Source organism: Cervus canadensis, chromosome X (assembly GCF_019320065.1).
Source record: "Cervus canadensis isolate Bull #8, Minnesota chromosome X, ASM1932006v1, whole genome shotgun sequence".
NCBI lineage: Eukaryota > Metazoa > Chordata > Mammalia > Artiodactyla > Cervidae > Cervus > Cervus canadensis.
Window position 1 is genome coordinate 9,974,967 of NC_057419.1, and position 12,373 is coordinate 9,987,339.

Consider the following 12,373-nt stretch of genomic DNA (forward strand, 5'->3'; position numbering starts at 1 on the left):
GCTCAAGCTGACGGTCCAATCCTTTGTCCACCTGATGTGAGGAGCTGACTCCTTGGAAAAGACCCTGATGCTGGGAGGGATTGGGGGCAGGAGAAGGGGACGACAGAGGATGAGGTGGTTGGATGGCATCATCGACTCGATGGACATGGGTTTGGGTGAACTCCGGGAGTTGGTGATGGACAGGGAGGCCTGGTGTGCTGTGGTCCACGGGTCACAGAGAGTCGGACACGACTGAGCAACTGAACTGAACAGACGGCTGATTCATACTGATGTATGGCAGAAACCAACACAACACTGTAAAGCGGTTATCCTCCAAATAAACATAAATTAAAAAAAAAAAAAAGATTCCACCCAAAGAAAATGTGGTGCACAAATGTCTTCAGAGATCCCGGGGCCCAGCTCTAAGCACACAGTGGGAAAAAGACAAGGAAGGGGATGGAGAACTAGTACAGGAGAGTATTTTTGATACTCTGACTTGCTGACCAAGGGGAAGAGACTGCCCCTCCCAAGGCTAGTTAATTCCTGGAGATAGTAGGAAGCTGTCTTTCGCATGTGAACGAGGGTGCCTTTGACATGCAAACCAACCTACCCAGAGCCCATCCTCCCAACTATCCTTTATGAATTTTTAACCCACCTGCCAATGCAGAAGACAAGAGAGGCACAGGTTCAATCCCTGGGTCGGGAAGACATCCTGGAGGAGGGCATGGCAACCCACCCTGAAGACTCCCAAGGACAGAGCCTGGCGGGCTACAGTCCACGGGGTGGCAAAGAGTCGGGCACGACTGAACCAACTTAGCGTGCGCACACACACACACACACACACACACACACATACATGCAAGCTATGATCATGTGTCCCCATCTCACATTGACTGGACAGGCTAGCAGGCGTCAAGCAGACCCCACTGTGCCTCTAGATCCGTTCCTGGCCTCTAGGCCTAGGGAGGCGAGTTAAGGGCCATCGACTGCCCAGCCCAGGGGCAGGAAGCAGGCCGATGGAGCCGCCTGCCAGGCCAGGGCGCGGAGCAGACCGCCCTCAGCACAGGCGTGGGCCCCCCTCTGCATAGGTACCCTGTGCGCAGACGCTAAGCTGCTGACTGCAGGCATCACAGCAAAGGGAGTGAGGGAGCCAGACCCTAAAGGAAATCGGGGATAAACCTGACAAATGCTCAGAGGGCAACTTGAGAGCTGCTGGGATGAGATGGTCATCCACCTCTGCAAAGACCAAAAGCGGGAGAACACGTCTTAAGCATTTCTGCTCAAGAAACAGAAATGTGAGTGCGTTCATAATCATTATGTGTTCAAGAAAATTCTCCTTAGACAGCCGGGAGGCAATTTTAAGCCACAGAAATGTGTTCTGTAACACCAGCACGGCTCTCGCCGCCCATTTTAACACAATTCTAGGAAGCTTTTAATACACTGTGCGCGCTACATCGCTTCAGTTCTGTCTAAGTCTTTACAAGTCTATGACAGACCTCCAGGCTCCTCTGTCCACGGGTTTCTCCAGGCGAGAATACTGGAATGGGTTGCCATGCTCTCCTCCAGGGGATCTTCCCGGCCCAGGGATCGAACCCGTGTCTCTTATGTCTCCTGCACTGGCAGGCGTGTTCTCTACCATTATCGCCACCTGGGATGCCAGTATTCGCATACAGCTGACGGTGAGATCTTTATGTTCTAATGTAACCCAAACCCCATGGCACCTTCTGACCTCAGGCTTCATATCCATCGCTTTTCAAACACGGCAAACACGGGCACCTCTGTGTAACAAGTGCTCTCGGCAGACGTTTCTTGGGGGCATTATTTGCCTTGCTCTTTTCCATTGCATTAAATCTTGGCCTACCCATGAAGAATGACACGATGTAACTGATAAATTATAGCAGCTTACAAAATGTAAGAAAAAAAAAAAAGGAACTTAAACAGAGAAAGGAGAGAATCATCATAAAGACTAAAGGGACCAAAGAATCCCCAACACACAGCTTTTTCCAAGGAGAAGGAGGGAAAAACAGACTGGGAGGAAAAACGATGACTCCTCTGCCGTGACTGTACTGGTTTTGGCTGCTGAGATTCCAGAGGAAAGCACACCACGAGGAGGAGAAGGAAGCCAGGAGAAAGCAAGGCAAAGACACTCTGCAGCTGCTCTGGCAGAAACCCGCTGAGTGTTTTAGCTGTGCTGCCAGCTGGACCAAACTGCCGTCGACCTGCAGAGTTCTGCAATGTTGATCTCACCCTCTTCCCAGTTATCCTAGAGACGGGAGCCGCTGTGGTGGATGGGAACTGCTAACGGCAGGCACACACTGAAGGTGGACGAGGTCTGGGACTGTCAGGAAGCACAGCTTAACAGGCCTGAGTTTACGCACCTTGGTCCCCTCTACAGTCCTTTCTTATCCCTGACGGATTTTCTCCGCCAAGCAACACGGTCTGTTGGTACCCTCGCCCGCCCTTTGGTTGCTCAGTCGTGTCTGACTCTTGCTGATCCTGTGGACTATAGCCCGCCAGGCTCCTCTGTCCCTGGGATTCTCCAGGCAAGAACACTGGAGAGTGTTGCCATTTCCTTCCCCGAGGGATCTTCCCGACCCAGGGACTGAACCCATGTCTCCTGCACTGCAGGCAGATTCTTGACCTTCGGAGCGCCCTGGGATGTGCTAAAGCCATCTAAGAAGACTCTGTCATCCGCTGTGTGGAAGCTCTGGCGTCTCAAGAAGCTGGCGTAGGGGACGTGAATCACAGGATGACAGGCGGCAGGGGACTCCGAGCTGCTGAGTGTGGGCACGGCTGTGAGCTGCTGGGCTCCACAGAGGCCCTGCCGTCACCCAGAGGCAGCCAGGGAACCGGGCGCTCCGACACCATCTCAAGGGCCACTACTGCGCAGGGACGAAGCCTGGGAGTGCAAACAGGTACACAACAGGGCATCTGCTCCTCGATGTGACGGTGAATCAGAAGCCAGGTATCACCGCTCAAAATCCTGCAATCTTGGGACCTTCCTGGTGGTCCAGTGGTTAAAAGCGGTATTTCTGACTCGGGGCGTGCAGGTTCAGTCCCTGGTTAGGAATCGAGGACCCCACACGTGGCGCTCAGTTTCGACCCACTCTTTAAGCCCCCTGTGGACTGCAGCCCACCAGGCTCCTCTGTCCAAGGGATTCTCCAGAATACTGGAGCGGGTTGCCGTTTCCTCCTCCAGGTGAATCTTTCTAACTCAGGGACTGAACCTGCATCTCCGACATCTCCTCCGTTGGCAGGAGGGTTCTTTACCACTGGGCCAAGGATCTCACATGTTGTGGGATTAAAAATAAATAAATAAAAAATCCTGCAATATCTGTGTGTTTATGGAGACACGGTCAGTTATAATCAACACTGCAAATAATCATATATTCCCTCATCCATCTATCACATTATTATTTCTCTGATTTATTTATTTATTTCTCTGATTTATTTTTAAGAATTTGAAAATAAGTTATATTCCTAAGGTTGACTTTTTAAGGATTATAATTACTGCATCAGACTCCTAAAAAGCATTTTTTATGTATACCACATTTTACACATCGCAGAATTCCTAATTCTCAATATGCTTAACATCCACCCTCCACCTGGTCCTGTTATCAACAGCAATCATCAATAAATTGCTTCCTAAAACCCTGCACCTGGGTCATCCAACAAGGTAGGCCCTGGCCAAATGTGGCCAGTAAAGCCTGGAAACCTGGCTAGTTTGTGTGGAGATGCGTTCTGAGTGTCCAATACACACAGATTTCAAAGGCTAGGTAACAATAATGAAGGTAAACTACCTCACTGATTTTTTTTATTGATCATGTGTTGAGTAACAATATTGTGGATGTGTTAAGACAGAAAAAGCTTCTATTCATGCTCACTTCCTCTGAGTCTTTTTCCTTTGTTAATGTGGCTCTAAGAACATCTTACATGGTCCTACTCCTAGCAGACTGCAGAACTCTGGACCACCAATTTTCCTCTCTCTTAAAGAGAACCTCCTGTGCTCCTAAAGTCATTAAGCAACTTCACTTATTTAATCAACAAGAAAATCTTTCCTGTTCAGGAGCTGAGTATTTAATACTTGTATCTTCTTCCTTCAAAATCATATCCTTGATCATAAACAATCTCAGTCCCCTCTGTCTCTGTGTCTAAATAGCATTTGAGGGCCAAAATTACTACCTAGCTCACAGATAATTGTTACCTGTGTCAACAAAAATCGAATTCCAAAGACTGAAAAGACAACAGCAGCAAACACTTCAAAAGCACTATAAAGTAAGCCTGGTGTTCTTGTCAGCATTCCTGCAAGAATCTCCAGACTTCCTCATTGTCCACAAGCTTCGCCCTTCTCTAAGAACTCCTCACCCAACTCACTGTTTTCTGTTGCACTTCTTGGAAAATTCAAGTACTGGGGATACAGGGACAAACAGATACACCCTGGGGAAATGCATTTGGAATTCTGAAAAGCGGGCAGACGGAAAAAGAACTTATTATTAACTGATGACGCATTGTTACGCAAACAACAGACTAACTGAAGTCAGGCCCTTGAAAATTAGAACAGGTATGTGCTTACTCGCTCAGTCCTGTCCGACTCTTTGCCACCCCATGGATTGTAGCCCACCAGGCTCCTCTGTCCATGGGATTCTCCAGACAAGAATACTGGAGTGGGTTGCTATGCCCTCCTCTAAGGGACCTTCCCAAGTCAGGGATCGAATGCAGGTCTCCCGCCGTGCAAGCAGATTCTTTACTGACTGAGCCACCAGGGAAGCCCTAGAACAGGTATAATCAAGCAGATTAAAGGGAGTAAAGTACTGCATTCTGGAAACTGGTGTTTTATACCAGATGTTTCTAAAAAGTGACAGAATAACCAAAGGCGCATTTCCGAGAAAGTTCTGCAAGGCCTTACCACCTCCAGGAAGTCGGGGCAGTATGAGGTAAAAAGGAGGAAAGGGTCTTGTGTTCCCAAAGGCCCCTAATCCTTGCTTCTCTGACTTGTTCAGAAGACTGGGTAACACAACTGCCAGGCCAACGCTTGACAAATCACTCCACTTGCCTTAACTAGCGAACTGGAGACTCTTGTTGATAACTGAAAGTTGCTCAGTCCTGTCTGACTCTGTGCAACCCCAAGGACTACACAGTCCCTGGAATTCTCCAGGTCAGAATACTGGAGTGGGTAGCCTTTCCCTTCGCCAGGGGATCTTCCTCACCCAGGTCTCCCACATTGCAGGCAGATTCTTTACCAGCTGAGCCACCAGGGAAGCCCCTGGTTGATAACTACCCCTGCAATTACCACCACAGAAGTCACATTCATGGCTCCAGGGAACACGTATGTCTGTCTCGAGTGGGGATGAAGCACCAAGCTCATTTACAAGTTTAAGAAATTTAACTTTAATGAGACACCTCAGTCTGCATTAAAATTCATAAGACTCCCAAAACATGTTCTCTAGACCTGTCATTAGAGGGTAAAGCATTTATTTGACAATTTAACTTGACCACCTGGGCAGGAAAACTCATGTCCACAAACTATACTTATGAATCCCAGAGGTCTTTTTGAAATTGAGTCATATCAGGTTTAGTAGCTGCATACACTGTTCTATCCAGTCAGTGATCTCGACAGGAACTTATTTTTCTCCCTTAGGAATTCACTGGTTTACAATTCTGTGCTACTCTATGTGCTAAGTTGCTCAGTCACGTCCGACTGTTTGCAACCTGATGGACTGTAGTCCGCCAGGCTCCTCTGTCTATGGGATTTCTCAGAGTGGGTATGCCATACCTTCCTCCAGGGGATCTTCCCCACCCAGGGATCCAACCCACATCTCATGAGTCTCCTGCACTGCAGGCGGATCCTTTATTGCTGAGCCACCTGGGAAGCCCTGGGTCCGTGAAAAGAAATGAGAGACTGCTTTTTGTGTGCCTTTAAAAAAAAACAGCCCCATTACTGAACCGAGTTACATGATCACAGGGGCAAGGTCACACTCACCCTCCTTAGGATGAGTACAGTACTTATATTTAGAACTAGATCGATCTGTAACCATTTCTCAGCTCTGTTCCTTATTAGCTGTGTGACCTTGGGCAAGTCACTTAACCTCTCTGAGCCGTGCAATCTTTTGCTTTCAGTTAGTCAACACAAATATGTTCTCCCACGCTGCAGGATTTCATGAGAGGAAGCAGTGAAGTACATGAAAGTCTTACCTGGTGGCTCAGACGCTAAAGAATCTGCTTGTAATGCAGGAGACTGGGGTTCGACCCCTGGGCAGGGAAGATCCCCCCTGGAAAAGGAAATGGCAACCCACTCCAGTGTTCTTGCCTGGAGAATCCCCATGGACAGAGGGAGCCTGGCGGGCTACAGTCCATGGAGTTGCAGAGTCGGAGATGGCTGAATGACTATCACACACACACATTAAAAGTACACACACCTCCACCAAGTCAATAGTCTACATAAAGTATGTACACATTTGTACAGTTCTGGGAAACATTATGGAGACTGAAGTCAGAAACATGATTCCTAACGTTGTGTAACACTTGGCACCGGTATGGAAAAAATGGCCCAAGCTGTAAGCTGCGCTCAGGGCAGTTAGTTGGCTCTTGAGTTGTAAAAAGGGAGTGCTTTCTATGAATCCTGCTATGAATTCGGTTGGTGTAGTTCACACCTACCACCAAGCCACTGCAGGACAAATTCGGAGCGGGTGCGCGGGATTGCTAAACCACTCCAAACCCTGGGCGCTGTGTGCATCTGCAACTTTCCGGCACTTGGGTTAAAAAAAATGCAGATTCTGATTGGGCACCGGCGGGGTGGGGACCCGGGCACCGCACTGCAAAGCGGCTGCCCGCTCGGATGTCCGTGCTGGGAATCCCTCGGTCCAGTCGGACCTCTGAGCAGGGCTCCACCACTACCATCACCTCCTCCTCCACACAAGACACTGGGGATCAGGAGCGTTTGCAGTGGCCGTGGAGCGGTCCCGTGCACTGCGAGAGAGCGAGCTTCAGCAGTAACCCGGCTTGGATCACACTCCCGCCTTCCGGCTAGGTCACCCCCAAACGCCTGCAGACGTCGGCAGAGGCTACTGCGCCCCCACCCCACCCCCAAATAGGCGGATGGAGGACCATGCCCTGCCTGTAGGATGCTACCAACTAGGTGAGTGCACCTCAGAGGGCAGGGCGCCGGCAGGGCCCCCTGGAGGTCGGGGCGCAGATGGGGAAACTGAGGCAGGATTGCTGCGCGCAGCGCTCGTGGCCTCTGGGGTGGGGGACCTCACCAAGAAACTCCACAGCCAGCACGGTGGTCCCTGAGCGCGCCAGCCCCCCAAGCGCGGCGCGGCCGCCGGAAGTGCCCTGGGAGCCGTCTACACTGCAGCCCCGGGCGAGCGACCCGCCTGAGGTGACCGAGGGGTCTCCTCACACCAATCGGTCGGTCGTGGCCCCCCGACCCCGGCGCTGAGGGCCTGCTTTTCCCCTCCGGCCAATCCCCAGGCAGCCCTGGCGGGAGGCGGCCGCAAACTACCCACCCAGAAGGAGGCCGTCCATGTCAAAAAGCAGGTGGGTGACGGGACGAGGAGGGGGTACGGGCGCCGCCATTGTGCCGCCGTTTCTCTGCTGACTCGCGGGGTGGGCGGGGGATAGGGGGAGGGCGGGGAGGAGGCGCCAGCAGGCGCGCTCCCGGCCTGCCCCGCGCGCCCCGAGCCGTTCTGCGCACGCGCGGCCCCCAGGCCGCCTCCTCGCTCCCGTGCCCCCATCCCCCAGCCACGGGCTGCTCCTGCACACGCACGCGCGCTCTGGCCTCCTTTCGACCCAGCGCACGCCCCCCTGAGCTGTTCTGCGCATGCGCGTCCCCGGGCCTTCCCTTCCCTCCCCTCCCCCTCCTCCTCGCGCCCGCGCCCCCGAAGCTGCTCCGGCGCACGCGCGCTGCGGCCGGCCCGTGCACTGGGCGCTCTGCGCACGCGCGCCTCTCACCTCCTCGCGCGGCCCGCGCGCGCTCTGAGCCCCACAGCCGCTCGGCGGATGCGCGCTGCCGGCCTCCTCGCGCAGCTCCCGAGACGCGGGCGCGCGCGCCCTGGGCCTCCTGTCCGCGTCCGCCAGACCGACTCACTTCGCGCTCGTGAAAACTGGCCGGAAGGTTCAGTGACGGGCCCGAGCAGAGCCGCGTCCCTAGTCCGGGGGCCAGCGCGTACGGCTCGAATTTGGAACGCGCCTGAGGAGGGAGGGAGGGCGCGGAGGGACAACCGCGCCTGAGGTGCTTCTCTCTTCAGAGCCACCAAGTACATGGGCAACACGGTGGCCTTAATCATGGGGTCCCCCTCCCCGGGGGCTTCGGCCCGGGCCCCGGAGCGCCTGTCTCCAAACTCTTGGCAAGTTTCCCCTTCAGTTTATATCCGCCCCCACCCCCCACCTCGGGCTTCGCAGGGAGATTGAGCAATGGCGCGCGGGTCCCCCTCCTTGGCGCCTGTATCCCCGAGCAACCCTGGTTGGTATATCTCCCAGAGCAAATCCGCAGCCGAAGTCTGATAGCAGAGAGCCAGAATCGGTTCGGTTCAATTTAGTCGCTCAGTCGTGTCCCGACTCTGCGACCCCCATGGACTGCAGCACAGCCAGGCTTCCCCGTCCATCACCAGCTCCTGGAGCTTACTCAGAAAGTGTGTTGTCAAAGTAGTTAGTCGCTCAGTCGTGCCGTAGTGTTTGCGACCCCATGGACTGCAGCCCACCAGGCTCCCTCTGTCCATGGAATTCTCCAGGCAAGAACACTGGAGTAGGTTACCATTTCCTTCTCCAGGGGATATTCCCGACCCAGGGGTTGAACCCAGGTCTCCTGCACTGCAGGCAGATTCTTTACCGACTGAGCTAGGAGGGAAGACCTTACTCAAACTCATGTCCGTTGAGTCGGTGATGCCATCCAGCCATCTCATCCTCTGTCGTCCCCTTCTCCTCCTACCTTCAATCTTTTCCAGCATCAGGGTCTTTTCCAGTGAGTCAGCTCTTCGCATTAGGTGGCCAAAGGACTGGAGCTTCAGCTTCAGCATCAGTCCTTTCAATGAATATTCAGGACTAGTTTCCTCTAGGGTGGACTGGTTGGATCTTCTTGCAGTCCAAGGGACTCATTGTCTTCCCTGATAGCTCAGTTGGTAAGCAGCCAGAATAGAAAGTGAGGTAGTTCAGTCCTGCCCAACTCTTTGTGGCCCCATGGACTGTGGCCTACCAGACTCCTCCACCCATGGGATTTTCCAGGCAAGAATACTGGAGTGGGTTGCCATTTCCTTCTCCAGGAGATCTTCCCAAGCCAGGGATTGAACCTGGGTCTCCCGCATTGTAGGCAGACACTAGGTGGTCTGAGCCACCAGGAAAGTCCATTGGCAGACGTCTTAAATGCCTTGCCGTTTTTGCTTTGTGTGTCCCATCTGCCTTTGATTACTGAGTTTTCTTCACCCTCGCCCCCAAACTTTCTGAACGCAAGGTGAAAAGCAGCATTTCTTTTTTTTTCTTCCCACTCTCAGAAATAACCTTCCACCAACCCATTTCCATTTATTGTTAGCTGGTGTTGTAAATGCATGTTGGCAAATGGGCTTCCAGGATGGCTCAGATGGTAAAGAATCCGCCTGCAATGTGGGAGACCTGGATTCAGTCCCTGGGTTGGGAAGATCCCCTGGAGAAGGGAAAGGCTACCCACTCCAGTATACTTGGGCTTCCCTGGTGGCTCAGCTGGTGAAGAATCCCCCTGCAATGTGGAAGACCTGGGTTCGATCCCTGGGTTGGGAAGATCCCTTGGAGAGGGGAATGGCTACTACTTCCAGTGTCCAGGTCTGGAGAAGTCCACAGACAGAGGAGCCTGGCAGGCTACAGTGCATGGGGTTGCAAGGAGTCAGGAGAGGACTGAGCAATTTTCGTTTTCAAATGCATGTTTAAACACAAAGATAGGATCTTTCAAGAGGCAGATATAAGAAAGCTGCAGAGACTTTGAAATGTGAGCATTGTATTTCTGGTGAAGTGTGTAAACTGGGCACTCAGACACCTTGGTTTAGCACACATCCGCATTAAACCTCTGTGCCTTCCTTTCCTTATGCATGAAACGAAAGTGTTACATGGTGCAAGCCAGGGCAAGCTGTTCAGTTCAGTCACTGTCATGTCAGACTCTGTGAGACCCCATAGACGGCAGCCCACCAGGCTGCTCTGTCCACAGGATTCTCTAGGCAAGAGTACTGGAGTGGGTTGCCATTTTCCTTCTCCTCCAAATGTGTGAGGCTGCTGTATGGAAGGACCACCAAGTGGGTAGACGCAACGACACGAAGTTAGTGCCTCCCAGTTCTGAAGGCCAGAAGCCCAGGATCAGAGGGTAGACAGGGTTAACGCCTTCTGAGGAAAGAGTTGGTTCCAGGCCTCTCTCCTTGGCTCCTCCATAGCCATCTTATCTCTTTATCTCATCATCATATCTTCTCTCCATGCATCTGTTTCCATGTCCACATTCCCCTTTTTATAAGGACACCAGTCATCCAGGATTGCCACCCAGACTCATGACCACATTCTAATTTAATTACCCATGTCAAGACCTTCTCGTCAGGTAAAGTCACACCGAGGTACCGGTGGTTAGGACTCCTACACTATTATTTTTTTAATGTTCATTATAGTTATGTATTTGGCTCTTCTGGGTCTTAGTTGCAGCCTGTGGGATCTTCAGTCTTCGTTGTGGCATCTTGCTTTTTTTAGTTGCAGCATGTGAGATCTTGCGTTTCCAACAGGCGGAATCCAGTTTCCTGTGTGCATGCATGCTCAGCAGCTTCGGTCCTGTCTGACTCTGTGATCCCGTGGACTGTGGCCCGCCAGGCTTCTCTGTCCATGGTGTTCTCCAGGCAAGAACACTGGAGCAGGTTGCCATTTCCGTCTTCCAGGGGATCCTCCCCACCTAGGGATCAAACCCAGGTCCCAAGCATTGAGGCAGGGAGTCTTAGCCACTGGACCACCGCGCAAGTCCCTCCTATGCAGGGTTTTTGTTTTTGTTTTTGTTTTTTGACAGGGACACAGTTCAACCTGGAACACAGTTATTCCGCAAATACTGGGGGTCTCCTGTCTGCCTGGGCTCACCTGTTGGACCCTTTAGAATTCTTGCTCGGCTTCTTTCCATTTTTGGAAACATAAATGGACACACAAATGAGAGAGTTACTCTTCTTCTCTGGTTCTAACAACTTTGTTGATTCCTTAGACAAAAGGAGTGTTTTCAAAAGGGAAAGGAAAAAAAAAAAAAAGCTCCAATGCCAGGGTTAAGAATTGGAAACAGCAAGGGTAAGGCGGAAGCTATAGGAAAGCTCAGTGTTAGGGAAAGGGGGCTCCTTAGAATGTGCTTATGGAGTTGCCTGGGTTTTGAAGTTTCGTGATGATATGCTGCAAAAATAAGCAAACACATAGATGCAGGTGATGAAGGTGTCAGATACCCTGGCACAGAGATACTTGGAGGGTCCCCCTTGCCCTGTTTCAGCCACTGCAACCCTGGGCACGTCTGGGCAGACAATCCAGTTTGTTCACTTACAGGAAACCAATGTGCTGGCAGAGGGGAGTTCCCCTTTCACCGAAGCTAAGCGGGCAAAATCTCAGGGCAGTGCAGTTGCAGATTAGATACATTGGGAAACGTCTCCCACAAGGCTTGAAAACATGGCTCAAGTCATTTTTTTCTTTTTTTAAAGTCTTCTTTTCCACACCCTTCAGAAAGGTCTCTTGCCCACAATGGAAGACGCCTCAAAACATCAACAACCACAAGAAAACTGAGTCACGCGTCTTTGCCACAAGCTCGACGGGGGAAAAAAAACAGGAAAATGTGTTCTATTCAAGTGGTTACTATACATGTCATTAGATGCTGTTTGTTGCTGTTGAGTCCCTGAGTTGTGTCCGACTCTTTGCAACCCCAAGGACCGCCAGGCTCCTCTGTCCTTGGAATTCTCCAGGCAAGAATTCTAGAGTAGGTCGCCATTTTCCTCCTCCAGGGGAATGTTTCCCACCTAGGGATCGAACCCGCGTCTCCTGCATTGGCAGGTGGGTTCTTTACCACGGCGCCACCTGGGATTCCCCCCAAAATGTATACATACATACACATATGTGAGTGAAGTGAAGTCGCTTAGTCGTGTCCGACTCTTTGCAACCCCATGGACTACAGCCCACCAGGCTGCTCAGTCCATGGGATTATCCAGGCAATACTGGAGCTGGTTGCCATTTCCTTCTCCAGGGGGATCTTCCCACCCCAGGGATTTCCCGCATTGTAGCCAGACGCTTTACCGTCTGAGCCACCAGGGAAGTCCTCTCTACATAGGCTATCACCTTGTGTCTTTTTTTAAAAATTATTTACTGACTATGCCGGGTCTTCATTGCTTCACGAGAGCTACTCTCTCATGGCAGTGCACAGGCTTGTCCTTGAGGTGGC

General features: G+C 51.8%; 2 protein-coding genes across 5 annotated transcripts in view; one reads left to right on the forward strand and one right to left on the reverse strand.

The window, feature by feature from the left end:
- LOC122434704 (pseudouridine 5'-phosphatase) overlaps positions 1-7,604 on the reverse strand; it is a 72,190-nt gene extending 64,586 nt beyond the window's left edge. For both annotated transcript variants that reach the window (XM_043458341.1, XM_043458339.1), the window contains exon 1: positions 7,485-7,604. In XM_043458341.1, the coding sequence (XP_043314276.1) occupies positions 7,485-7,554 (70 nt within the window). In that variant the 5' untranslated portion in view covers positions 7,555-7,604. The remainder of the gene's footprint in view (positions 1-7,484) is intronic.
- The window catches only part of STS (steroid sulfatase), a 193,676-nt gene continuing 188,134 nt past the window's right edge, over positions 6,832-12,373 (forward strand). For all 3 annotated transcript variants that reach the window (XM_043458338.1, XM_043458334.1, XM_043458337.1), the window contains exon 1: positions 6,832-7,114. In XM_043458338.1, coding sequence (XP_043314273.1) covers positions 7,101-7,114 — 14 coding nt within the window. In that variant the 5' untranslated portion in view covers positions 6,832-7,100. The remainder of the gene's footprint in view (positions 7,115-12,373) is intronic.